The following is a 27,033-nucleotide window of genomic DNA, read 5'->3' on the forward strand; positions in this document are numbered from 1 at the left end:
TTTTTTTCTGAGAGCCCTACAATATAGGAGGCTCGGGGCTAGACTCTAAATCAGAGAGAGTTCTTAGTCCCATGGTGTTTAACCTAATGCCCTCCTTGGTGGTGGGGTGGGAGGACTATAAACACACAGGACATTTAAAACATTTAGAACCAGAGGTAACCTAAAACTGATTAAAGTTGTAATATAACCCAGACCCAGGTCAACTCCTAATTGGAGCGAAGTGATCTTACTGTCTTACTCTAATTATTAGACAGAAGAAAAGGGAAATTGCTATTAACTCCAGTTTTCTAGAGTTCCTTTAAAAACAATGTCTGCACAGAACAAAAAATTATGGGATTAGTAAAAGAAAGGGAAAATGTGTCCCATAAACAATTGACTGGTATTTGATCACTATAGAAGGCATACTGATGGCACAGACTTTGACATTAAGAGACAAGAACCTTTAAATAAAGATAATTGTTAAAGGAATCAAAGGAAAAGTTGCATAAAATGGATAAAAGATGAGTATGTCAACAGAGAAATAGAATCTCTAAAAAGAACTAACTTGACATATGAAAAGAACATAATACCAGACTTGAAGCATTCCTTGGATGAACTTAACAATGGACTAGATGCATAGAAGAAAAGAAAAGTGAACTTGAAGACAGAGTAGTGGAAATTCAACTGAAAAACAGAGAAAGAGTGAGAGGAAAAGCAAAGCAGACCAAGAGGGGCATTTGGGACAATATCAAATGGCTGACATACATGTTATTGGAGTTCAAAAGAAGACAAGAGAGAGAGTGGGACCAAAAATAAAAAAGGAAGAAGAGGAAGAAGAAAAATGGGTAATTGTTCAAATTTGATGAAAGACATTGGCCCACAGATTTTAAGAAACTCAGTAAATCTCATGCAAAATAAAAACAAAACCACGGTGTAGGCATTTCATAATTAAACATAAATTAAACATAAAAACATAGAAAGAGAACATTTATGAAAAACATCTAGAAAAAAGACATTTAGAAGTATCTCAATAAAAATTATAATAAACTTCTGATCAGATTAAAGAGTTCAGATGTCAATGGGATGACATTTATAAAAGGTCTTAAAAAACAATAAAAACTGCTAGCCTAGAATTCTTTGCCCAGTAAACAAATTCACCACATTGAAAAGGAATTAAAGATGTATTCAGAAAGAAATCTAAAGGAGTTTGTTGGCAGCAGATACACAGTACAACAAGTGCTAAGGAAAAAAAAAAAAGAGGAAATGCCAAATGAAGTTCTGAGAGCTGATTGCAAATGATCTGTAATGGGTACAGAGACATGTGGGAATAAATATAAGAACACCATAAAGGATAAATATAAAAGACTACTTATTTAATTTTTAAAAAGATTATTGACTTTTTAAGTCAGTTGACAGGTAAAGAGAGAATTATGCTACTTTAAGGTATTTATGTTGTTCTCAAGTTGTAAAATACTAAATCAGGGTAGACTCTAAGAAGTTTTAGATCTCCAGTAATCATTACTACATAATATAAGTCATTTCTAGAAAAATAATGGAATTATTATTCCATTATTATTGTTAATGGAATAATAAAATCTTTTTTTAATGCCACTTTGGATTTATGGAAATTACCATGCTCTTAAAATCTAATTTGAAACCTAATGGTGTTTTACCAACAAAAGTTAATGTGTAATACAATTGCATTCTGTTTTTCGTGTAATGTTTTTTTGGTATTGTTTTGGAATTAAAATATACAAACAGTTTAAGAAAATTAAGCTCTATTTATCCTAATATGGTAAGGTATGAAACTACAGATTAAATCTCATCAATGTGTTGAATGAGCCTCAGGATCACAGTTATGTAATATTTTAAGAGTGGAAGGTCATGACCCTTACTCTGTCCCGGGATGAAGGGGGAAATATTTGGATCCCTGATTAAAGAAGTGAGAACTCTTCCAAATGTGCTTTTCCCAAAAATACTGTCTGACTTCTTTGCCAAAAAAAAGGTTGATCACTGCATTTATAGAATTCTTTGGGTGGATTATCTCAAAATGAACCAGTGTGTCACTCAGATGCTCATGATCTATATTTTGCCTCTGTTTTCCTTGCCCCAGCAGAATGTTTACGAGTAGATGTTTCTGTACTAGAGTTCTACAGAGTTGTTAGTGGCTTTCAGTATTGGTCTTATTGCAAAAGGGAGAAGTCTTAAGAGCCTAAAAATAATAAAGGAAGCAGTAAGCATCATGATACCTTTGTCAATTTCATGTGTACTAAAACCATTAGAATCTGTCTTCTCAAACTGTAAAGAATTCAGTAGAAAACTCTTACCACCCAAGTTTTAAACACAGCTGCCTAAAATTATTTTTATCACATGGCATAGCATAAGAAAATAAAAGTAGATAGTTCATACTTTCCTAAAATGCTTTGAGTTTTATAAATTAATTATAATTTATAATGTTCAAACCTGGCATTACTTATCAATATGATAGTGTTAGGATCAGTGATAAAATTCCAGAAATTTCTGCTAAAAGCAACTTATAAATGTAGGATTCCTGGAGGTATAGAAAATATCATACGGATTTTTCTTACTCCCTCTCTTTGCTCATTCAAATGAGTGTTCTTTGCATATGCTGTAGGGCGTGGCCAAATTCCATAGCAGTCCACTGCTGCTCTGTATATAAAAATAAAACTTCCCTAAATGAGTCATAGTGCCACGGATGGATACTGGTATGCCATTGCTTTGGTTGCCTCTTTCCGTCTGGGAGTTCTTGTTTGGGGTGTAACAGCTCAGACTGCACATTAGTTAAGAGGTAGTTTCAGCCTTTTGGTTCAACTTTGCCTAACCAAGGATAAGAAGGCATACTTGGAGTTCTTTGAAAGAAGTTGCACACCCACTCCAAATTGGAAGATTAAAAAGAAGGAAAAAATAACATAAGAGTAAGAACAGATGATCATACTGCATAATGCAGCTCAGTTATTCATGGTTGGAGACTGAAGTGTTCTTGTTAATCAGACATTGTTCCTAGGAAATATGATATTTGTCAATCATATGTCTTAGAAATCAAATGTATTTTGAATTTCTTCCAGTTTTATTGAGATATTTGACATATAACATTGGGTTAAATATAAGATGCATGCATGCTGATTTGATACATGTATATATTGCAAAATGATTACCATAACAATAAGATCCCTTAATACATCACCACCTCACATAAAAATAATTTTTGTTTTAAAGATTTTATTTATTTATTTGACAGAGATCACAAGTAGGCGGAGAGGCAGGCAGAGAGGAAGGGAAGCAGGCTCCCTGCTGAGCAGAGAGCCCGATGCGGGGCTCGATCCCAGGACCCTAGGATCATGACCTGAGCCGAAGGCAGAGGCTTTAACCCACTGAGCCACCCAAGTGCTCCCAAAATAATTTTATTTTTATGCAAATCTTAAAAATTTCTGAGAATTCCAGCATTTTGGCATGTATGCCCCCCATTGTGTCTCTTGATTTTTAAACTAACATTTGTTCGATAATTTTATGTTCTAAAGGCATACACGTGCAAATTTATTTAGTGATTGAAGCAACTCCATGAGAAAGTGCCCCATGAAGCTGCTCTATGCTCTTCTCAGCTGTGTGTCTTCAAGATTGACAGTGGTCCTATTGTGGCCCTCATAGATAACAGGAGCCTGCTCTGCCCTCCTCAGTGGTTGGACCCCACGCTTTGTGGTAATACAGTTCTCCGTGAACTAACTATGGGTGTTTGTGGGCCAGGTCATTACCCTCTTCCTCACCCTAATGTAGGGTAATTCTATTTAATGTCACAAATTATTTCCTCGCACTATCTCATTATTTCAGCAGCCAACTTGTTAAAAATATTTGTTTGTTTGTTTGTTTGTTTGTTTGTTTAAAGTAGGCTCCATGCCTGGTGTCGACCCCAGTGTGGGCTTGAACTTATGATCCTGAGATAAAGAGTTAGCTACTCAACTGACTGAGCCTTCCAGGCTCCCAGTTTTTTGTCAATTTTTAAAAATTCTGATAAAATCTTAAAAATTCTGGTAAAATACATATAGGATAAAATTTACCATCTTAACCATTTTTAAGCATATGGCTCAGTGGTATCAAGACACTCACATTGTTGTAACTATCTCTACTACTTCTTTCCAGAACTCTTTTTCTCTTGTAAAACTGAAACTCTATACTCTTTAAACAAAAACTTCTCATTCCCTCATGCCCACTGAAACCTGAGTTTCATGATTTGACATTTATATATTAATAATATTTTTAAAAAATGCTCACGATGACAAGTATAGTTAATGTATGTCTCCAAACAACATTATTACAATTTATTGACTATATTCCCCATGCTGTACTTTTCATCCCCAAGACTTACAACTGGAATTTTGTACCTCTTAATCCCCTTCACCTATTTCATGCATGGCTCTACTCCCCTCCCCTCCCCTCTGGAAACCACCAGTTTGTTCTCTGTATTTATGATTCTGATTTTTTGTTAGTTGTTCATTTGTTTTGTTTTTTAGATTCCATATAAGTGAAATCATATGGCATTTGTTTTTCTCTGACCTATTTCACTTAGCATAATACACTCTAGGTCCATTCATGTTGCTGAAAAGTCAAGAGTTTATTCTTTTTAACTCTGAGTAATACTCCATATTTGTGTGTGTGTGTGTGTGTTTATCACATTCTTTATCCATTCATCTATCAGTGGACACATGTTTCTTCCGTATCTTGGCTGTTATAAATACCACTGCAATAAATATAGGGGTGCACATATCTTTTCAAATTAGTGTTTTAATTTTCTTCAGGTAAATACATGGAAGTGGAATTACTGGATTGAATTATATTCTTATTTGTAAATTTTTGAAGAACTTTCATACTATTTTTCTGTAGTGGCTGCACTAATGTACATTCTCACCAACAGTACACAGGGGTTCCCTTTTCTCCACATTTTTGCCAACCCTTGTTATTTTTTGTCTTTTTTATACTAACCATTCTGACTGGTGTGAGGTGATATCTTATTGTAGTTTTGATTTACATTTCCCTAACGATTAATCATGTTGAGCATCCGTTTATGTGTCTTTGACTACTTTGTTTTTCTTCTTTGGAAAAGTATCTGTTTAGGTCCTCTGCTCATTTTTATTTAGACTTTTTTTTTGGTGTTGAGTTTTATGAATTTTTTATATATTTTGGATATTAACCCCTTGTGTAACCACATCCCAGCAGACGCTAAGCCAGAGGTGTATGATGGTCTGGCGAGATTGAAGAAATTACTCAGAGACGGAGATCAAGACATAGATTTATTGGGAGAACTTACATAGAGTATGTCTACAAACAGCCAACTGGACAAAGCATCCACTTCTGGAATCTACGTGTTGTAATCTTTTATAGTATAGCTATTAGCCTGCAACTATCTGTAGCTATAAGAGTGTTGCTCTGGGTTGACACCCCTGGAGCCCCTAACCTTGAAAACTGAACAATCTATTCTACTCATTCTGTTTGATGGGAATATAGAAGGAGGACAAGATCTCAAGATAATGATTAACAGGGACATTTGGGTCATGCTTGCATAAATCACCCTTCCAGTGTGCACCATACACTCCTTACCAGATGTACCATTTATAAATATCTTTCCACAGTCAATAAGTTTCCTATTTGTTGTGTTGTTTCCTTCCTTCCTCCACTGTCCAGAGTTCTTTAGCCTGATGGATTGCCAGTTGTTTATTTTTGTTTTTGTTGCCCTTGCCTGAGGAACCACATCCCCAAAAATACTACTTAGACTGATGTCCAAGAGAATACTGCCCATGTTTTCTTTTAGGAGTTTTATGGTATCAGGTCTTACATTTATGTCTTTAATCCATTTTAAATTTATTTTTGTATCTTGGTATAGGAAGGTGGTTCACTTTTTGGGGGAAGTTTACAATTTTATTTATTTATTTGAGATAGAGAGAGAGAGAGACCACAAGCAGCAGAGGCAGAGGGAGAAGCAGGCTGCCCCTGAGCAGGGAGCCCGATGTGGGACTCGATCTCAGGATGCCAGGATTATGACCTGAGCTGAAGGCAGGCACTTAACCAACTGAGCCACCCAAGTGTCCCAGAGTGATTCACTTTTATTCTTTTGCATGTACCTGTCTAGTTTTCTCAACACCATTTAATGAAGAGACTGCCTTTTCCCCATTGTATATTAACTCCTTTGTTATAGATTAATTGACTGTATAAGTGTGGGCTTATTTCTGGGTTCTCTAGTCTGTTCCATAGATCTATGTGCCTTGTGACAGTATTATACTGTTTTAATTACTGTAGCTTTGTAATATAGTTTAAAATCTGTGATTGTGATACCTACAACTTATCTTTCTCAAGATTGCTCTGTCTCTTCAAATTCTTTTGTAGTTCCATAAAAATCTTAGGATTATTTGTTTTAGTTTTGTGAAAAATACTATTATTATTTTGATAGGGATTGCATTGAGTCTGTATATTGCTTGGGGCGTATGGACATTTTAACAATACAAATTCTTCCAGTCCATGAGCATGATGTGTATTACCATTTACTTGAGTTGTCTTCAACTTCTCTCACCAGTGTCTTATGGTTTTCAAAGTATAGGTCTTTCACTTCCTTTGTTAAATTTATTACTAGGTCTTTTATTCTTTTTGATGATGTTGTAAATAGGATTATTTTCTTAATTTCTCTCTCTGCTAATTCATTATTAGTGTATAGAAGCACTACAGGGCACCTTAGTGGCTCAGTTAAACATCTGTCTTCAGTTCAGGTCATGATCTCAGGTTCTGGGATCAAGCCCAACATCAGTCTCCCAGTTCAGCATGGAGTCTGCTTCTCCCTCTCCCTTGACCTGTCTCTCCCCACTTGTGTGCATGTTCTCTCTCTCTGAAATAAATAAATAAAATCTTTAAAAAAAAGGAAACTCTGGGGCGCCTGGGTGGTTCAGTGGGTTAAAGCCTCTGCCTTCAGCTCAGGTCATGATCCCAGGGTTGTGGGATCGAGCCCCGCATCGGGCTCTCTGCTCAGCGGGGAGCCTGCTTCCCCTCTCTCTCTGCCTGCCTCTCTGTCTACTTGTGATTTCTGTCAAATAAATAAATAAAATCTTTAAAAAAAAAAAAGGAAACTCCACAAATTTCAGTGTATTAATTTTGTATCTTGTGGTTTTATTGAATTCATGGATTGATTCTAATAGTTATTGGTGGCATTTTTAGGGTTTTCTATATAGTATCATGTCATCTGCAAATACTGATGGTTTCACTTCTTCCTTACATATTTGGAAGCCTCACATCTTTTTCTTATCTGATTGTTGTCACTAGGACTTCTAGAGCTGTATTGGATAAAAATGTGAGAGTAGACATTTTTGTTCCTTATAGGAAAAGTTTCAGTCTTTCACCACTGAATATGGTGTTACTTGTGACTTTGTCACATATCACCTTTATTATGTTGAGATATGTTCCCTCTATAATCACTTTATTAAGAGGTTTTGTCATGAATGGATACTGAATTTTGTTTTATGTTTTTTTCTGCATCTTTTGAGATGATCGTATGGTTAATATTCTTTCTTTTGTGATTGTTATATGTCATGTTGATTGATTTGCAGATATTGAGCCATTCTTGCATCCTTGGAATAGTGATATTGAATGATTCTTTTAATGTATTATTGAATTCAGTTTGCTAATTGAGGATTTTTGTAGCTGTGTTCATCAGAGATATTGGCTTGAACTATATGTTTTGGCTAATACAAGTAACTTCATACTTTATGAGTGTGTGAAAATTATAAAAAGTATTTTCATGGGGATTCCTGCATAGCCACAAAGTCATTATGAATTATAGAGAATAAAATAGAAGGGCCACCACTGAATGCAGATTATTCTCCCAAACCCCTCTCTGTCACACTTAACTTCATTTCTCCACTGATTTTAAGCCTAAGTTTTATTTTGTGATTTATAACATCAAAGACTGATTTTTATTAACAACAGATATTATTCTTTCTGCAGAAAATCTATTCCTCGCTGCCGAAGAATTAACAGGATGCTCTCCAACGAGTCCCTACATTCTCCTGCATTTAGCCGCTCCAACTCACAAGCCTCCATAGACAGCACCTCCATGGAGGAGTTTTTGCGGGAAATAGAAAGCATTAAAGAGAACAGCATGGGAGGACAGGAAGAACAGATACCAGCCGAAGTCAAGCCTGTGGATGGTAAGGTGCAGGACCTTTTGTCCCATATGTTTACTGTCTTTCTTTGTGTGCTCTCTCTTACTCTGTTTGCAGGTCGACATCATTCCAATAGTAGTTTAACAAATGAAATCTGTAGAATTTGTCATATCAGCTCCCAGCTCTCACTGATTTATATCTACTGGATTGGCTAATGGTGGCTTCTATACATGGTGACATTATCTAAGGAGGGCTGTCAAAATCCAAATTGATTCCTTACATATCTACTTAGGGATGCTGTGCCGATCACTGATTTGATTCATCATCATTTAGCAGACTGAGTATTCTGGTTTTAATGGCTTTTACATTTGTATACTTGACTATTAATTCCAAAAAAGAAAGAGAGAGAAAGAGAAGGGAAAATAATTCCCTACAATTTTGGAGGAAAAAAATTGATTTTGAGGCATTTACTAGCATTAATTTTTTTTTAAAGATTTTTATTTATTTGACAGAGATCACAAGTAGGCAGAGAGGCAGGCAGAGAGAGAGAGGAGGAAGCAAGCTCCCTGCTGAGCAGAGAGCCCGATGTGGGGCTCGATCCCAGGACTCTGGGATCATGACCTGAGTCAAAGGCAGAGGCTTTAACTCACTGAGCCACCCAGGTGCCCCATAGTGTTAATATATTTAGGGAACAGACTACTTTGTATTTCTCAAAATAAAAACCCTGTCAAATATACTAATTTTCAGTGAAACAGAAAATTGAGAACTGGAAAGAAAAAAACCAAACTAGTTTATGTACTCTTTTTAGAAGGAGCTAAATTACTTTCCTTGAATTAAAATAGGTCATCTCCAGTTGCTGCCTATCAACAGGTAATTACATAAGACATCCAAGGAAAACTGAAGGTACTTTGGTAGTAAGTATCTACCTAACAATGTTTTCATTAGCCAGTGATTAGCCAGTTGTCTAGGCTAGACGACTACCAAGATGGAATCGAAACTTTAAAAATGTTTTTGGTCTTGGGGCACCTGGGTGGCTCAGTGGGTTAAGCCTCTGCCTTCAGCTCAGGTCATGATCTCAGGGTTCTGGGATCGAGTTCCATATCAGGCTGTCTGCTTGGCAGAGAGCCTGCTTCCCTTCTCTCTCTGCCTGTCTCTCTGCCTACTTGTGATCTCTCTTTGTCTCTCTGTCAAATAAATAAAAATCTTTAAAAATAAAAATGTTTTCACTCTTCATTCCTTCTTCTGTAAGTCTATCCTTCTTAGGTCTGAAAAATAATTTAGGTACACCACAAACCATTAGAACTAAAAAGTTCTTCCACACATTGAATGAGAATCCATTCAAGGGAACCATCTCCATTAGTGAAGTGTATTCTTATCCCTTTAACTTACACCCTTACTTTTTTGCCTTTTCAGATCCAGAAAGATAGAAAGATATGTGAAGGAAAATATCTGTCATTCTTCATCCCCTTTTCTTACTTGCTAGCTAACTATATTAAAAAACGTGAGTTTGGGGGTGCCTGGGTGGCTCAGTGATTTAAGCCTCTGCCTTCAGCTCAGGTCATGATCTCAGGGTCCTGGGATCCAGCCCCACATCGGGCTCTCTGCTCAGCGGGGAGCCTGCTTCCTCCTCTCTCTCTCTCTCTGCCTGCCTCTCTGCCTACTTGTGATCTCTCTCTGTCAAATAAATAAATAAAAATCTTTAAAAAAATGAGTTTATACTGATAACTTTCTATTCTAATTCACCACAACCAGGTTTGTTGTTGCATCTTTTTTCCCCTGTATTTATAACTGTCTCCTCTAATAATGAGAGACCTGGCTTTTATTATTGTTTGCCTAAGCCTAGAGTATACAAAATATTTTCAGATTTGCTAACCTAAACTTCTACAAAAAGCATAGCTACTAACTATAGTTTAATATCTATTTTTTTAAAGATTTTATTTATTTATTTGACAGACAGAGATCACTGAGCAGGGAGCCTGATGCGGGGCTCCATCCCAGGACCCTGGGATCATGACATGAGCTGAAGGCAGAGGCTTTAACCCACTGAGCCACCCAGGTGCCCCAGAGTTTAATATTTATTTACAGATTTTTTCTTTTGAACTATGTGCACAGAACTTAAATGTACAACTCAGTGAGGTTTGACAAATGCTAACTTTGTAACGTCACAGTAATCAAGAGAGAAGACATTTTAGTCAATTGAGAAAACATCTTCCTGCTTTTTCCCAATCTTGACACTCCCATGACTTACTGTATCTGGCCAAAAGCAAACATGGTTCTGATGCTCTTGTGTCATAGATTAGCTTTGGTTTAGCTTCTTTCACTGAACTTGGTATTTTCGAGATTCATCTGGTATATCAGTAGTTCCTCTCCTTTTATTATTGGGTAGTTTGTATTAGTTTACTACGGCTGTTGTAATGAAGTAGCCCAAAACCCAGTGGCTTAAAATAGCAGAAATTTATTTTCTCACAGTTGTAAGATTAGAAGTCAAGGTGTCAGGAATCTCTCCGAAGATGTTGGGCACAATTTGTTTCATGTCTTTCTCTTCAGTTCCTGGTGTTTTCCACAATTCTTGCTGTTCCTTGACTTGTAGATAACATACAACATTCTCTGCCTCTATAGTCCCATAGCCTTGCTCCTTAAATTTTTGTCTTTCTCCTTCTCTTTTTATGAAGACACCCCTTATGTTGGATTAAGAGTCCATTCTACTCCAATATGACCTCATCTCAGTTTATATCTTAATTACATCTGCTAAAACCTTGTTTCAAGGTAAGGTTACATTCATAGGTATTGGTGGTTAAGACTTCAGTCTGTCTTCTTGGGGGGCCCAATTCAACTTATAACAGCAGCATTCTATAGTACGAATATGCTGCAATTTGTTTATCCATTTAACTGTTAATGGACTTAAAGGTTGTTTGCAGTTTGGGCTCTTATGTATAACGCTGCTGTGAATAATTTTGTGAAAGTCTGGAGACATGTTTTTATTTCTCTTGGATATATATTTTTTTCATAGAATATGTTTAACTACAGAAGAAACTGCCAACTTTTTCCCAGAGCAGTTGTATCATTTTGTACTCCCTCCACCACTATCTGACAGACAAATCTATTCTTTTGCATACTTGCAATATTAGATATTAGACTTGTTAATGTGAATGATTCTAGTGGATGTGTGGAGGTATTTCATAGTGGCTATAGCTTAACTGTCCATTCATATAAATTGCTTTGTGAAATCTTTTTACTATTTTTATTTTATGTTATTCTTTAAATTTATTTATTTTAGGGAGAGTGAGTGTGAGTTAGGGGGAATGGCCGAGGGAGGGGGAGAGAGAGAATCTCAAGCAGACTCTCTGCTGAGCACAGAGCCTGTCGCAGGGCTGGATCTCAGGCTCCTGAGATCATGACCTGAGCCAAAATCAAGAGTTATACACTTAACCAACTGAGCCACCCAGGTGCCCCTTGGCTTTTTTTTTTTTTTTTTTTTAATTGTGTACCTGTGTGAATTTTTATATATTCTGGATACAACTCTTTTGTCAAGTTAATGTACTGCAAATATTTCTCACGATCTGGTGGCTTGTGCATTCATATCCTCAGTGGAGTCTTTTGATTGGTTATTACTCTCGTTCTCTCATTTTTCAATTGTTAGCAACTGGTATGTAGAAATACAGTTGATTTTTGTCTCATATTTCATTACCTTTCTAAATTCATTGTCTAGTATTTGTCTACTATATTTCTTAGGATTTTCAGCATAAACAAATCACTGTGAATAGAGGCAATTGTGCTTTTTTCATTCTGGTTTTTGTGCTTTTATTTCTTTATCTTGCCTTACTGTGCTGGTAGGGCCTCCAGTACAAGCTGAATAGAAGTGAGTGACAGCTCATAGCCAAACCGCATTTGCTTCTGTCTGTGATTTTTGTGTTTAAGTTGCTTGTTTTTTCTTCTTAAGATGGAAACCTAGAGCACTGACTTTACCCTTTTATCTTTTGGAATATGAACAGTTCCTGAAGCACTGCTTTACTCCATCCCATGAATTCTAATATGTTATATTTTCATTATCATTCAGTTTTAAATGTTTTGTTTTAAGATTTATAAATATTTTTGCAGATATATCATTTGTTACGAGTTTCTAAATTAATTGTGTTATGATTAGGTAACAGTTTGTAAGCTTCAACTTTTGCCATTTATTTAGACTTATTTTATGGCTCAGCATATAATCTGTCTTGGCCAGAGTTCCATGTACACTTAAAAAGAACATGTTCTAGGGATGCCTGGGTCGCTCAGTTGGTTGGGCAGCTGCCTTCAGCTCAGGTCATGATCCCAGCGTCATGGGATCGAGTCCCACATCGGGCTCCTTGCTCCGCAGGGAGCCTGCTTCTCCCTCTGACTCTGCCTGCCACTCTGTCTGCCTGTGCTTGCTCTCGCTCGCTCTCTCTCTGACAAATAAATAAAAAAAATTAAAAAATTAAAAAAAAAAAGAACATATTCTATCATTGTTGCGTAGTGTGGTGGTCTGTAAATGCCCACTAGGTTTAGGTGGTTGGTACATTTGATCAAGTCTATTACACTGTTACTAATTTTTGCCTAATTTTTCTATCAGTTATTGAGAGAAGGTTTTTAACATCTCCAACTTGGATTGTGTGTCTATTTTCCCCTCTGATTCTGTCATTTTTTTGCCTCATGTTTTAAAACTGTTACTAGGTAGCATATACATTTATGATTACTATTCCTGTTTGTTAATTTGGCCCTTTTGAACTCACCCCCCCTAATATATTTCTAATAATACTTCTTGTCTTAAAGTCCCCTTTGTCTAACAATTCTTCTTCTTCCTCCTCTTCCTCCTCCTCCTCCTCTACTTCTTCTTCTTCTTCTTCTTCATTTTATTTATTTGAGGGGGAGAGCAACAGTGGAGGGGGTGCTGAGCTGGGAACCCAACACAGAGCTGGATCCCAGGACCCAGTATCATGACCTGAGTTGAAGGCAGATGCTTAACCCACTGAACCACCTAGGTGACCCACACTCTGGCTTTCTTAAGGTCACTGTGTGTATGTGTGTGTGTATGTTATATCATTTTCCATCCTTTTACTCTGTCTTTGTCTCTTTTTCATGTTTTTTTATAGTTTCTTGATATGCATCTTAACTATACTGCTTTGTTGTTTTTTGTTTGTTTGTTTGTTTTTAGTTACTGCTTAGGTATTATAATATTTACCTCTAATTTACCATAATCTACTTGGAGTAAATATTGCACTTCTTCATATAAAATGAGAGGATTTTACAGCAGTATAATTTCATTTCCCTTCCTGTACAGTACTTTATACTGTTGTCAAATATATAACATCTCCACATGTTATATCACATCAATATAACATTATTTATATGGACTTATTTATTTTTATTGTGAAATAATTTAAAACATAAAAAATTACAAATATAATTTAAATAACTTTTAAAAATTTGGAACAATTTGATCATTTGTCAGTAACTTGCCAACCCTTGTTATTCCCAGTTACCTTAGGTCTTTACATATTTATATATGTGTTGTGTGTTTGATATCACATATATATTATATATTTTAGTTTTTTGTAATATATATTTGTATACACACACATTTTTCTAGTTATTCTATCAGTTACTGAAAGGAAGTTATTAAAATCTTCATCTCTGATGGCTTGGCCTGTGGTTTGTCTCTCTGTGTATGTAGCCATCCTTTATGTAATGATAATATATTAAAATCAAGAAATTATTTTTGATACATTGCTGTTATCCAGTCCTTAGACTGCACTTGTTCTATATTATAAATATAAATATATATAAATATAAATGTTCTATATTATCTTTTACAATGAAAGAATCTAGTTCAGGATCACTTGTAATTAATTGTCATGTTCCTTTTGTTTTTTACAGTATAGAATAGTTTCTTAGATTTTCTTTGATTTTATAACCTTGACGCTTTTGAAGATTATAGGCTATTATGTGTAATATTCCTTTGCTGGGATTTGTCTCAATGTTTCTTTTTTTTTTTTTTTTTTAAGATTGTATTTATTTATTAGACAGACAGAGATCACAACTAGGCATAGAGGCAGGCAGAGAGAGAGGAGGAAGTAGGCTCACCACTGAGCAGAGAGCCTCATGTGGGGCTCGATCCCAGGACCCTGAGATCATGACCTGAGCTGAAGGCAGAGGCTTTAACCCACTGAGCCACCCAGGCGCCCTGTCTCAATGTTTCTTGATGATTCAGATTCAGATTCTGCATCTTTGGCAGGTCATGATGCTGTGTTCTTCTCACTGTACCCTTTCACAGGGTTTTGATTTTCCCATTAATGATGGTGTCCACTTGAATCATTTCAGGTGCTGATATACAAGATTTCTCCATGTAAAGGTACTCCTTTCATCTTTGTGGTCAATACATATTTTAGTGGGAGGTTCTTTGAAACTCTGTAAATATCCCATTCTATATCAAGCTACAAATTATTTCTTTATATCAGAACAGGCTCCTGGTTTATTTAGTGGGTTGTTAGTTATCTTTTATTATCATTTATTTTGATGTTGAAAGTGTTCCATATTTGAACTGGGAAACAGCTAGGGAATATATATATGTATATGTGTACCTATATATAGGTGTACATATGCATACATATACATATGCATACTCACACATGTATACATATGTACTTGTACAACAGTGTATGCTTATATATATAATATAATGTATATGTACATACATAAACATTTACATCTATATTTCTAAAACTAAAGATGTTAAAATACATGAGTTCATATTTATATCTTCAGTTCTAATCTAATACTGCTAGGTTAATTCTTTTTTTTTTTTTTTTTTTTAAAGATTTTATTTATTTATCAGAGAGAGGGAGGGGAAGAGAGCGAGCACAGGCAGACAGAATGGCAAGCAGAGGCAGAGGGAGAAGCAGGCTCCCTGCTGAGCAAGGAGCCTGATGTGGGACTCGATCCCAGGACGCTGGGATCATGACCTGAGCCGAAGGCAGCTGCTTAACCAACTGAGCCACCCAGGCGTCCCTTTTTTTTTTTTTTTTTTATTAAAGATTTTATTTATTTGCCAGAGAGAGAGCGCGAGAGAGAGAGTGAGCACAGGCAGGGCGAGAGGCAGCAGAGGCAGAGGGAGAGGGAGAAGCAGGCTCCCCGCCGAGCAAGGAGCCTGATGTGGGACTCGATCCCAGGACTCTGGGATCATGACCTGAGCCGAAGGCAGCCGCTTAACCAACTGAGCCACACAGGCGTCCCCTGCTAGGTTAATTCTACTCTTCCCCTTCCATATTTGTGACTCCTTTCTTTTTTAGGAGGGGGAGGGGAGCTGGAGTTACAGAGTTTATTGGGTAGATAAGTATAGAACACTTGATTCAAGAGTGACAGTGGGCCACTGCCAAAATAAGAGTGGCAATGGCCCCAGAAGCTCTAGCCACATCTTTTAAACCTGCTTTGTGTACATGTAAAATTTGACTTTGATTGACTTTTTCTTTCTGTTTATTTATACTTTTATACATTTATTAATTTATGTATTTATTTATACATTTATTAATTTATACTCAAGTGCACTCATTGATATTTTTTATCTAATGGATTATAATTCTTTATGATTACTATGTATTTTGATGTCCAAATGTCCCGTCTTTGACCAGCAGCAATCCTATAAGCTGGATTTCATGTTATTTTGATATGACTCTTCCTTCTTTAAGCAGTTCTTTACTTTTTGTCACAATAAGAGTTTCCAAGTTCATCTCATACTTTCCCTGACCAGCTCTAGAATCAATCTTTTCCCAGAGGAGTCCTGAATTCTTTTAGTAACAACTGGAATTTAAAAATAAAAATCCAGGCTTTCTGTGTACCCAACTGCTAATGGTCTATTCTTGCTTCTATCTGTGCTGTCAAATATAATAGCCATTAACACATCACTATTTTAATATAAATGTATCTTAATTATAATTAATGCAATTAAAAGTCAGTTTTTTAATCATACTTGCCACATTTCAAGTGTTGGTATCCAAATGTGTCTAGTGACATAATGGGTAGTATGTACATAGAACATTTCCATCATCACAGGAAATTTTTTTAAATTTTTATTTCTTCAAATATATTAACATATAATGTATTATTTATTTCAGGGGTACAGGTCTGTGATTCATTAGTCTTGCACAATTCACAGTGCTCATTATACCACATGCCCTCTGCAGTCTCTATCACCCAGCCACTCCATCCCTCCTACTCCCCTCCATTCCAGCAATCTTCAGTTTCTTTCCTGAGATTTTAGAGTCTCTTATGGTTTGTCTCCCTCTCTGGTTTCATCTTGTTTCATTATTTCCTCTCTTCCCCTGTGATCCTTTGCCTTGTCTCTCAAATTCTAGATATCAGTGAGATCATATGATAATCGTCTTTCTATAATTGACTTATTTTGTTAGCATAATACCCTCTAGTTCCATCCATGTCATTGCAAATGGCAAGATTTCATTTTTTTTAATGGCTGCATGATATTCCATTATTTACATATGCCGCATCTTCTTTATCCATTCATCTTCTTTATCCATCCATTTATTCCATCATGGACATCTAGGCTCTTTCCATCTTTGGCTATTGTGGGCATTGCTGCTGTAAACATTGGGGTATAGGTCCCCCTCCAGATCACTACATTTATATCTTTGGGGTAAATACCCAGTAGTGCAATTGCTGAGTCATGGGTTTTGAGGAACCTCCATACTGTTTTCCAGAGGGGCTACACCAGGTTGCATTCCCACCAACAGTGTATGGAGGGGTCCCCTTTCTCTGCATCCTCACCAACATCTGTTGTTTCCTGACTTGTTAATTTAAGCCATTCTCACTGGTGTGAGGCTCTCATTGTGGTTTTGATTTGTATTTCCCTGATGCCAAGTGATGTTGAGCACTTTTTCATGTGTCTGTTGCCATTTGGATATCTTCTTTGGAGAGATGTCTGTTCATGTCTTCTGCCCATTTCTTGATTGTACTATTCGTTCTTTGAGTGTTGAGTTTGATAAGTTCTTTATAGATCTTGGATACTAGCCCTTTATCTGATAAATCATTTACATATATCTTCTCCCATTCTATTGGTTGTCTTTTGGTTTTGTTGACTGTTTCTTTTGCTGTGCAGAAGTTTTTTATCTTGATAAAGTCCCAGTAGTTCATTTTTGCCCTTGCTTCCCTTGTCTTTGATAATATGTCTAGGAAAAAGCTGCTGTGGCTGAGGTCAAAGAGTTATTTGTCTGTGTTCTCCTCAAGGATTTTGATGGATTCCTGTTTCACATTTATAAAAGACAAAATGTTTTTCACCCATTTTGAGTCTATTTTTGTGTATGATATAAGGAAATTGTCCAGTTTCATATTCCTTCATGTGGCTGTCCAATTTTCCCAACACCATTTGTTGAAGAGACTGTCTTTTTTCCATTGGACATTGTTTCCTGCTTTGTTGAAGATTAGTTGACCATAGAGTTGAGGGTCCATTTCTGGGCTCTTTATTCTGTTCTATTGATCTGTGTGTTTCTGTGCCAGTACCATACTGTCTTGATGATTACAGCTTTGTAATAGAACTTAAAGTCTGGCATTGTGGTGCCACCAGCTGTGGGTTTTTTTTTTTTTTTAAACATTCCCCTGGCTATTTGGGGTCTTTTCTGATTCCATACAAATTTTAGGATTATTTTTGCTATTTTTGTGAAAAAAGTTGATGGTAATTTGATAAGGATTGCATTAAATGTGTAGATTGTTCTAGGTAGCATAGACATTTTAACAGTATTTGTTCTTCCAATCCATTAGCATGGAATGTTTTTCCATTTCTTTGTGTTTTTCTCAATTTCTTTCATGAATATTCATTCTATAGTTTTCTGAATACATAGCCTTTGCCTCTTTGGATAGATTTATTCCTAGGTATCTTACGATTTTGGATACAGTTTTAAATGGGATCAACTCCTTCACTTCTCTTTCTGCTGTCTTTTTGTTGGTATATAGAAATGCAGTCAATTTCTGTGCATTGATTTTATATCCTGTTGTGACTCCTTTCTTAGGAGAAAACTGGCTTCCACTATCTTAAACATATATACTTACTTGATCAATCTCTCCATATATTATCAATTTCCTCTATTTTTCATGCTTGCCCTGCTCATCCCACTTGGTCTCCAACATCCCAGTCCACCCTGCTTCTCTGCATAAACACCTGCCTTACTGTGTCTAAGTAATATCTTTATGCTTTAAGACTCAATTTCAGGGAATGAGGAAGTAGCTGTATATCTTTTAAAGAAACCAATATCTTCATTTTTAACTTTTCACTATTTCTTTTTTATATATCTGGTATCCATTTGATATATTTTCTGTTTAGCCTGAAGCGCTTCCTGTAGTATATTCTACAGAGCAAGTTGGCAGCAATAAACTTCTTAGTTTTTATTCATGTGATAATAACTATTTTACCTTTGTTCTTAAAGAGTATTTTTGCTAGACTTAAAATGATCAGTTAACAGGTTTTTATTTTCATTTTGGATATTCTAAATGTCATCTGTGTTCTGACCTCTACTATTTCTAATAAGGAGTCTGCACATGCATATTGTTGTTCCCCTGATGTAATCTGTTGTCTTTGACTGCTTTCAAATTTTCTTTCTCTTTGGTTTTCAGCAGGTTGTCCTTAAGGTGCTTAAGTGCAGTTTCTTTTGTATGTGACCTACTTGGTGTTAGTTAAGCTAGGTGGTTTTCAACAAAGTTTGGAAAATTTTAGACATTTTTTCTTCAAATAATTTTTTCTGTAACAATGGCTTTCTTCTCTGAAAGTCAAACTTAACATTCCCAATAGGTAACTTGGACTCTGTTTTAAATATTTTAAATACTTTTCTATGTCTTTCAGATTGGATAATTTATATTGTTGTATTCTTCAAGTTTACCAACCCTTTCTTTTATAGTCCTTAATATACTGTTAAGCCCTTCCAGCAAGATTTTTACTTAATATATTTTAATTTTAGTTCTATAATTTATGTGTTAATTCTTTTAGTTTCTTTTTTTTTTTTTTTTTTTCATTTCTTTGCTGAAATTCTCTGTTCACTCATGAGAATCTTTCCCTTAAAGTCCTTGTCCAGCATCAGAGTCATCAGAGGTACTTTCTAATGATGATCTTTTCTCATGCCAAATTAGTCCTTTTTTTGGGATTCTTTGATAATTTAATATTATAACATTATGATATGTTTTAGAGACTGTATCCCCCTATCTTTCTCTAAAGGGAGTAAATTTCAGTTCTACAGTTCACTTGGTTATACACCATCTTTTCTGCTCTATGCAGCCTGGCTCATTTATTTTAGCCTTTTGACTGCTATTTTTCAGTGGGATGCCTGGAGTTTCACATACACCTTTTTGTTTTAATGTTTAGTCAAGGATTTGATGAGAGTTTATGCACAGATTTTGGAGCTCTCTCTGGTGAGGCTCCCTCCTAACAGGAATATGCCCCTCACTTTCCAGATATCCTAATGATCCTGTACTCCATCCTGTGACTCTTGAAATTAGTAAGACTATGGTTTTCTGTTTGTGTCCTACATACTCTGTATAGTGTAGTGATTGGAAAATGAGCTCAGTTGAAAAGTTGTGTAGATGTAAATCTCACAGTACATTTTGTGTCAAAATTTAATTATTTTTCAGTTCCTGCTTGTACTTGATTCTTCTACATTCCCTCAAATAATTATTTCATGTACTTAGTTCAGAGTTCATAATTGTTTTACACAGAATTGTTATTTCTATACATGCTACTCTACCTTTACTGGAAGATTTTATTCCTTTTTTTTGATATCTTTCTCTAACAAGCCTACAGATCTGGTGGATTTTCATTACAGAATGATATGTATGATAACTACACTCATTTCCAAAAGTTGATGTTTTTCATTCATTTTCTGAATTAGAATAATTATATATTTCGACGGAGAATTCACAAATATTTGTACCTAATCTGTGTAGGCATTGTATGTTGGTGTCAGAGTTATAAACAAAGACAGAAATGTTTCCTGCTCTAATGGAGTTTATAATCTCGGAGGAAAGAAAATAACTAATGAAATGATATAACTAGATGTATGTTGGGGAAAAAATTATTTGAAGGAAAAACACAAACAGCAGGATTCGGATGGGTAAAAGTAGGACCTAACCTTGACTGAAGGGTTCAGGAAAAAAAAAAAAGACTTCATTGAGGAAGAAATGAATAAACTGAGATCTGAAAGATTCAATGACCAGTAATTAGGGGACCAAATAGAAGGACTGGCATGTCCAAAGGCATTGTAACAAAATATAGCATGGAACTTTTGAGGAACCAAATGTAAGCCAGCACCGCTAGAGAAGGGAGAATGAAGAGAGCATGGTACAAGCTTGGAAAGGAAAGTCAGTGGCTTTGGGTCTTGTGGGCCATGTAAGGGTTTTATGCTTAACCCCAAGAGCAAGGAAGAACTGTGGCATTATTTTAGAAAAGGGCTTATACTTGCATTTGGAAAGGTCTGATTTTTAAAAAAGGTTTTATTTATTTATTTGACAGAGCAAGAGAGATCACAAGTAGGCAGAGAGGCAGGCAGAGGGGAAGGAGGAAGTAGGCTCCCTGCTGAGCAGAGAACCTGATGCAGGGCTCCATCCCAGGATCCTGAGATCATGACCCAAGCAAAAGGCAGAGGTACCCAGGTCTAATTTAGTTACAGTATGGAGAATGGTTTAGAAGGGGAGACCAGAATGGGAGAAACAGAAGGGAGGCTTTGCAGCAGTTCCGGTGAGACATGATAGTAACTTGGACGAGAGTCAGAGCAGAAGAGATAAATAAAGTGGAAGATTTTTGAGAAATAATGAGGAATTAATATCAAAAAGTCTTGGTGATATATTGGTTTTGATATGTAAAGGATGAAGATGTCAATAATGTTTCCTAAGTTTCTTTGCCAAACTGGATAGTTGAATGGTGGGTTTCATTTGTTGAAATGTAGAATACTGAAAAAGGCCTAGAGTTGGGAATGAAGGTTTGTGTTCAGGTTTGAACACATTGAGTTGGATATATGATTGATGGAGTCAATGTGTTCAGGTTTGAACACATTGAGTTTGATATATGATTGATGGAGTCAAGTAGATAGTTGGATGAGTAGGTAGTTGGATATATGGAGCTGAAATTCAAAGGAGTGTTCTATGTGGAAGTTATGTATTTGGCAACTGGAGTGATGAATACAGGGTATCAGTTTCCATAATTTAGCAGTGTTACAGGAATAATACTTATCTCTACTTTGAGATATTTCTTTCCTATGGAGAATATATATTCTACAGATTTCTGTAGTCTGAGTGAAAGGATTTAGACCATCCTCATCCCTAGTATATGTTTAACACCTATTACTCCTTCCTTCTACTCTTTGATTACTGTTTACAGAGGTGGAGGGAGGAAAAATTCCAGTTTTTAAAACTTTAATATTAAATGTTTTTGTAAATTTTTTCTTAAAAATGAAAATCTTATCTATGGCTTAAGTAAAGGAAGATTTCAAAGTCAGAGCTCACTAATTTAAAAAGTTTATTATTTTAGATTAAGGCTAGTAAGCTTATGTTTACCTTTTCATTTTCTGTTAAAGGGATAGCTTATAAAGGAAATGAATAATAGAAACAACAGAGCAAAGAAAAGATTGCCTAGCTAAGAAATTGAACCTGTAAAGTACATTTAGGAGGCTTTGTTCATATACCAGTGACGAAATAATGTAAGCAGAGTCCCAAGAGTCTTAGATTGATGACTTGACAGGCTGTTTATAAATCAGTATAATCTGCACTTTAAATAAACCTAATTCAGGTAATACCTGTTTAGTATATTTCCAGGAATGTTTTTGTAGTGAATTTTCCATTACATGATGTTGTTATTCTGAATTTTTAAAATTATTTCTGCACATCTAATTTACAATAGTATCTAACCCTCATTATGATGAATTTCAGGTTTTTTAGTTTCCTTCTGAAAAAAAGGAAAGATTACCTAATATTCAGACTTTTGGAGAAAAGCAAGAGAATGAATATTTTTTGATTTCATCCTCTGTTCCAGAGTCTTTGCCATCTCTCATGAATAAATTAATAAAACAATCCTTATAGTCACTGATACATCTTATTATTACCTCAATTTTGCTAAGCAGGACAGAAACCTAGAGCTAAAACTCGTCCAAAGCCATTCACCTAGTAAATGGTTGCATTGGGATTTAAACCAGAATTTGAATGATTAAAAAACCCTTTTCTGTATCACTAAGCCACTCTTTTTCCATTACAGTTAGTTTAAATATTCATATTTTATCATTGTTTGAGATTGGAAGTCCAACTATGGCTTATATTTAACACTCTGGTAAAGAAAATTACCTTACTAAATGGACAATTTACCTTACTCTCCTAGAAAATACTCAAAAAATTGACTTATTTAAAAAATATTGTATGGGGCGCTGGGTAGCTCAGTCAAGTAAGCGTCTGACTCTTGATTTTGGCTCACGTAGTGAACTCAAGGTCATGGCATTAAGCCCTGTGTCAGGCTCTGAGTGCAAGTGGAGCCTGCTTATCTCTCTCTCTCTCTCCTCCATCTGCCCTTCCTCCCACGTGCACACACGTGCATTGCTGTTTCTCAAATAAATAAATGCTTTAAAAATATACAGATTTTTAATTCATTCCTACAGGTCTTTCCCAGAATTACTCTGGAAAAAAGGATGGTTTCTTTTTTTTTTAATTGAGATATAACTGACATATGATATACTAGTTTCAGGTGTACAATATAATGATACGGTATTTGTATACATTGCAAAGTGATCACCAGAACAAGTCTAGTTTACATCTATCACTATAGCTAGATTTTTTTTTCTTGTGATGACAGGGTTTAAGATCTACTCTTTTAGCAACTTTCTAATATTACAACATAGTATTATTTATTATTGTTATCACTATGCCATACAGTACATCCCCATGACTTATAACAGGAAGCTTATACCTTTGCTCCCTTCACCTATTTCACCTACCTCCTACTTCCTACCTCTGACGACCACTAATTGGTTCTCTGTATCTATGAGCTTGTGAGGTTTTTGTTTGTTTTTTGTTTGTTTGTTTTTATTTTCTTTTAAGATTTCACATAGAAGTGAGATCATACAGTATTTGTCTTTTTCTGGTTTATTTCACTTAACATGCCCTCAGGGTCCAAGATGGCCTTTATATAGTGTTTATTGACACTTCCTAATACCCTGATATGAACAGGCCTGTAGATACACATGTTGTCTAATCAAATGCAGACTGCTCTAACCTTTTCTTGGTAATGTTATTTTTCAGAAGGAGAACTTGAAGCAGAGTGGTTGCAAGACGTGGGTTTATCAACCCTGATCTCGGGTAATGAAGAGGAGGATGGCAAAGCCTTGCTCTCTACACTGACTCGAACCCAAGCAGCTGCTGTGAAAAAGAGATATAATACTTACACTCAAACCATGAGAAAAAAGAACAAGCAGTCTGTTCGGGATGTCAGAGACATCTTTGGAGTCAGCGAATCTCCTGTAAGTAATGAACACGGCTCAGAATTTTGGCTTGATTAGGGGTGAGAGGGAGAACATGAAGAAGATCTTAGAAAAAGTTGGTCATCCTGTCTCTTTTAGAGAAAACTAAAGCAGACAGCAGATTGCAAAATTTTTTACAAATTTGAAACTTAAGTGTTATTCCTTATCCCCCCTATAGCAGTCTCCCTCAACACTAAATTTGTTCCCTTCTTTGGTAATGGAACAAATCTTTGTGCCTAGGATTCACAGAGACTTTACTTAATAAATCTAGCACTGGGTAGAAATTCTGTGAACAGACAAAGGACTCCCAGGGAAGTGAATCCAAAGTATTCTAAGCAAGCAGTAAAAAGTGAAAGATACAGCATTAATTAAGTGGGCAACAGAATGATTCAGAAACATAAGGAAAGCATCACATGTTTTCTGAGAAAGGGCTGGTTGAAATTCCAGCTCACCCTTAGTAATTCTGTGGCCACAATCTTATTTCTGAGGCTCTTAGTCATGTTCTCCTATTGCTCTATGTTACTATTAGCTCTACTCATTTATTCCTTCATTCATTGCATCGCTGAAATCAATAATTGTATCAGTGATGCAACCAGTATTACTGGATACCTTCAGTGTGCAAGATCCTATGTCCTACATTAGGTTCTATGCAGATAGAATTCTTGGCGTTTTGGGGATATATAGAAAAAAAAAAAGAAACTTGATATTCTGCTATAGTTACAGATAGTTGCCTGGAACAAGTTAGTTAATCACTCTGATCTATGTTTCTTACTATTTAATTTGTTATCATAAGACATAAATTAAAACTTAAAGAATATTGGGTAGCAGGCTTGCTTGAAGGCAGCCTCCAATCTGAGTTACTTTAGGTTATCTAAAAGTCATATCTTCTCTTAGATACATGAATCAACCTGGGTAGTTGTCAGAGTAGCTCATATTTCCAAGTTGCTCTTTGTGTTTTTGCTGATAATACTCTAGAATAGCACTGTCCTATAGAGCTTTCTAAAGTGATGGAAATGATTTCTGTGCTTTCCAAAAGGGCAGCTAGTGTGTGTCCAATATGTAGCTAGTGTGAATAAGGTACTGAAATTTTAATTTTTTTTAATCTTAATTGATTTAAATCTAAATTGCCACATATGGCTTGTAGCTAATGTATTGAGCAGTACAGTTCTAGAACTTTTCACAGTACAAAATGATATACCTAAGGCAGTCCATTTTTAGTTTTGTGCTGTTTCAGTTTTATCCTAGTTGAAACCTGTATCTTTGTGGAAGGCAAGATTTCTATATCTATATTTGAGTAAAAGTGACACCCACAACTTGAAGTAAGGGCTTTAGCCATGAGAATCTTGGCCAAGATACTTATCAAAGAAAAGGTTTACCCTGCTGGTGTAAATTCCTTGGGTCATTTTACGTTTATCCCCCAGATTGTTTCAAGTGATTCCTAAGAACTTGGTCTTTATGCTTCCTTTACCATTTCTGTTTCTAGTTACTTCAGACTAAGATTTTTCCTCTAACCTAGCAAACTGCAAAATAGGAGAGTATCTGCAGCTTCTCCGAATCCTGCAGGTACTCAAGAAGATGCATACAGTGCTTCTTTATGTTTTCTAAAGCTTTAAACTTCTTGTCACATAGAAACAGTGTTCTTCCCTCTTTTACCTAGAACCTCAAGGAAAATATAAAGTAGGTACTTACTCACTGGGGCTTTAAGTGTAAAAATAACTGAAGGGTGTCTTACTTTTCCATAATATGCAGATTTAGGAAACTGGGTTTAACTTTCGCAAAGGCAGAGAGACGGCCACATTTATGGTGGGCAAGGGGAATGGCCCTGGGCACTCTCTCTCCTGCACATCTTCCTCTTCTCCCTTCTACTCTTTCTGCTGAGGCCCCATTCCAGAGTGAACAGAGAATGGGTGTGCAGCAGGGAGAGTGGTTATAGGTGAAGGGAGTAGAGGTCTTACACTATACCGAGAAAGGTAGCATCTGGAAGTCCATGAAAGCCTGGCATTGTTTATGCAAGTTCAGAATTCAGATTGTTCTTCAACAAAAATGTAAAGACCCACATAAAGCTAGCCTTTAAGAAAATATGGTAGGGCTTTCTAGGGAAGATGGCAAAAGAGTAGGGGACCCTCGTTTCATCTGGTCCCAGGAATTCAGCCACATACCTATCAAACCATTCTGAAACCCTCTGAATTCAACCTGAGATATAAGAAGAGAATTGCTGAAATCCTACAAATAGAAAGCGAACATTTTTTGCAAGGTGGGAGGTGCAGAGACATAAATCTGAGGGGATATATCATAAGATAAACTGTGGTGGGGAAGGAGCCTCTATAATCCAGCTACTGGAAACTGATAAAGCTGCAGAGTTCAAAATCAGAACTTTTAGAAGTCTTCTCCAGTGAGGGACATCCCCGCCTGGAAAGTGCTCATGTGGTAAAGCAGGGCAGAATCTTAGGTTGGACAGTGTGGTCTCTGGATCCCCAGGGTCACAGACAGACTGGGGTTGCCTGAGTGTGGCAGAGTTCCCAAACTTTGGAGCCAGGAAGCCAGCCTATATTCAGTGAGCCTGGAATGGGCTCTCAGCTAGGTGTTGCCACAAACCCAGGAACCACGGCGCAGTCCAGCAACTGCTCTCTAAGCAAGCAGAGGTCCAATAAGTGATAACCACTCCAACATGCTGCTTCTCCTCCCACTCTGCGCCCCCCCTCCCCGAGAGAAACAGCAGGGGTTGTCATAGGATCAGGCAACTACTCCCCAAGTAGGGGCCCAGTGAGCCAGGGGACCATGATGAGACCCCCCCTCCCAGGAGGATTTGTGTGGGTGTGCATCGCAGGAGTCTGCAGAGTTTAGCACACACAGAAGGGATTAACTGCTTTTCCCTGAGGGTGCACTGAAGACTGGTGACACTAGTTGTTCAGCAGATCAGGACACTGCCATTTTTACTTTTTTGTTCGTCCTCTAAAGCGGTGTGAAAAGCCTTCAGGGAACAAAAGCCACAGAGAGCAACCTGAAATAGCTTACACTGAGGCCGGCTGTCTGGCAAGGGTGGTACAGTTCCACCCAGGCAAAGATACCTGAGAATCCATGCAACAGATTCTCAGAATTTCAGAATCTTCCCCCAGAAGTCCAGCAGGAGCATCAGGCAAATACCAAGTTTATGGATCACACAGAATTAAAAAACTCCTGCAATAAGGGAAAATAGTATATAGAATTTCTCATGAATCTTTTGTATTTCATTTTAAAATTTTCTGTTTTTCTTTTTTTTTTCCTTTTCACCTAGTTTCTTATTTCATCAACTCTTTGTTTTTCAGGTTTTTAAAAAAATTTTTAATTTTACATTTACATTTTATAGATATATTCTTCATTTTGGGCTTCATTTTACTGTATTCACTTTTATT

General features: G+C 36.3%; 1 protein-coding gene across 6 annotated transcripts in view; it reads left to right on the plus strand.

The window, feature by feature from the left end:
• The window catches only part of ARHGAP28 (Rho GTPase activating protein 28), a 238,739-nt gene that overhangs the window by 131,769 nt on the left and 79,937 nt on the right, over nt 1–27,033 (plus strand). For 5 of the 6 annotated variants that reach the window (XM_082697300.1, XM_082697303.1, XM_082697299.1 and 2 more), the window contains exons 2-3: nt 7,978–8,180; nt 23,424–23,641. In XM_082697300.1, coding sequence (XP_082553426.1) covers nt 8,012–8,180; nt 23,424–23,641 — 387 coding nt within the window. In that variant the 5' untranslated portion in view covers nt 7,978–8,011. Of the gene's footprint in view, nt 1–2,672; nt 2,706–7,977; nt 8,181–23,423; nt 23,642–27,033 lie in introns of those variants that run through there. The other variant, XM_082697301.1, reaches the window with a different exon arrangement.

This window comes from Mustela nivalis, assembly GCF_964662115.1.
Source record: "Mustela nivalis genome assembly, chromosome: 14".
Taxonomy (NCBI): Eukaryota; Metazoa; Chordata; class Mammalia; order Carnivora; family Mustelidae; genus Mustela; species Mustela nivalis.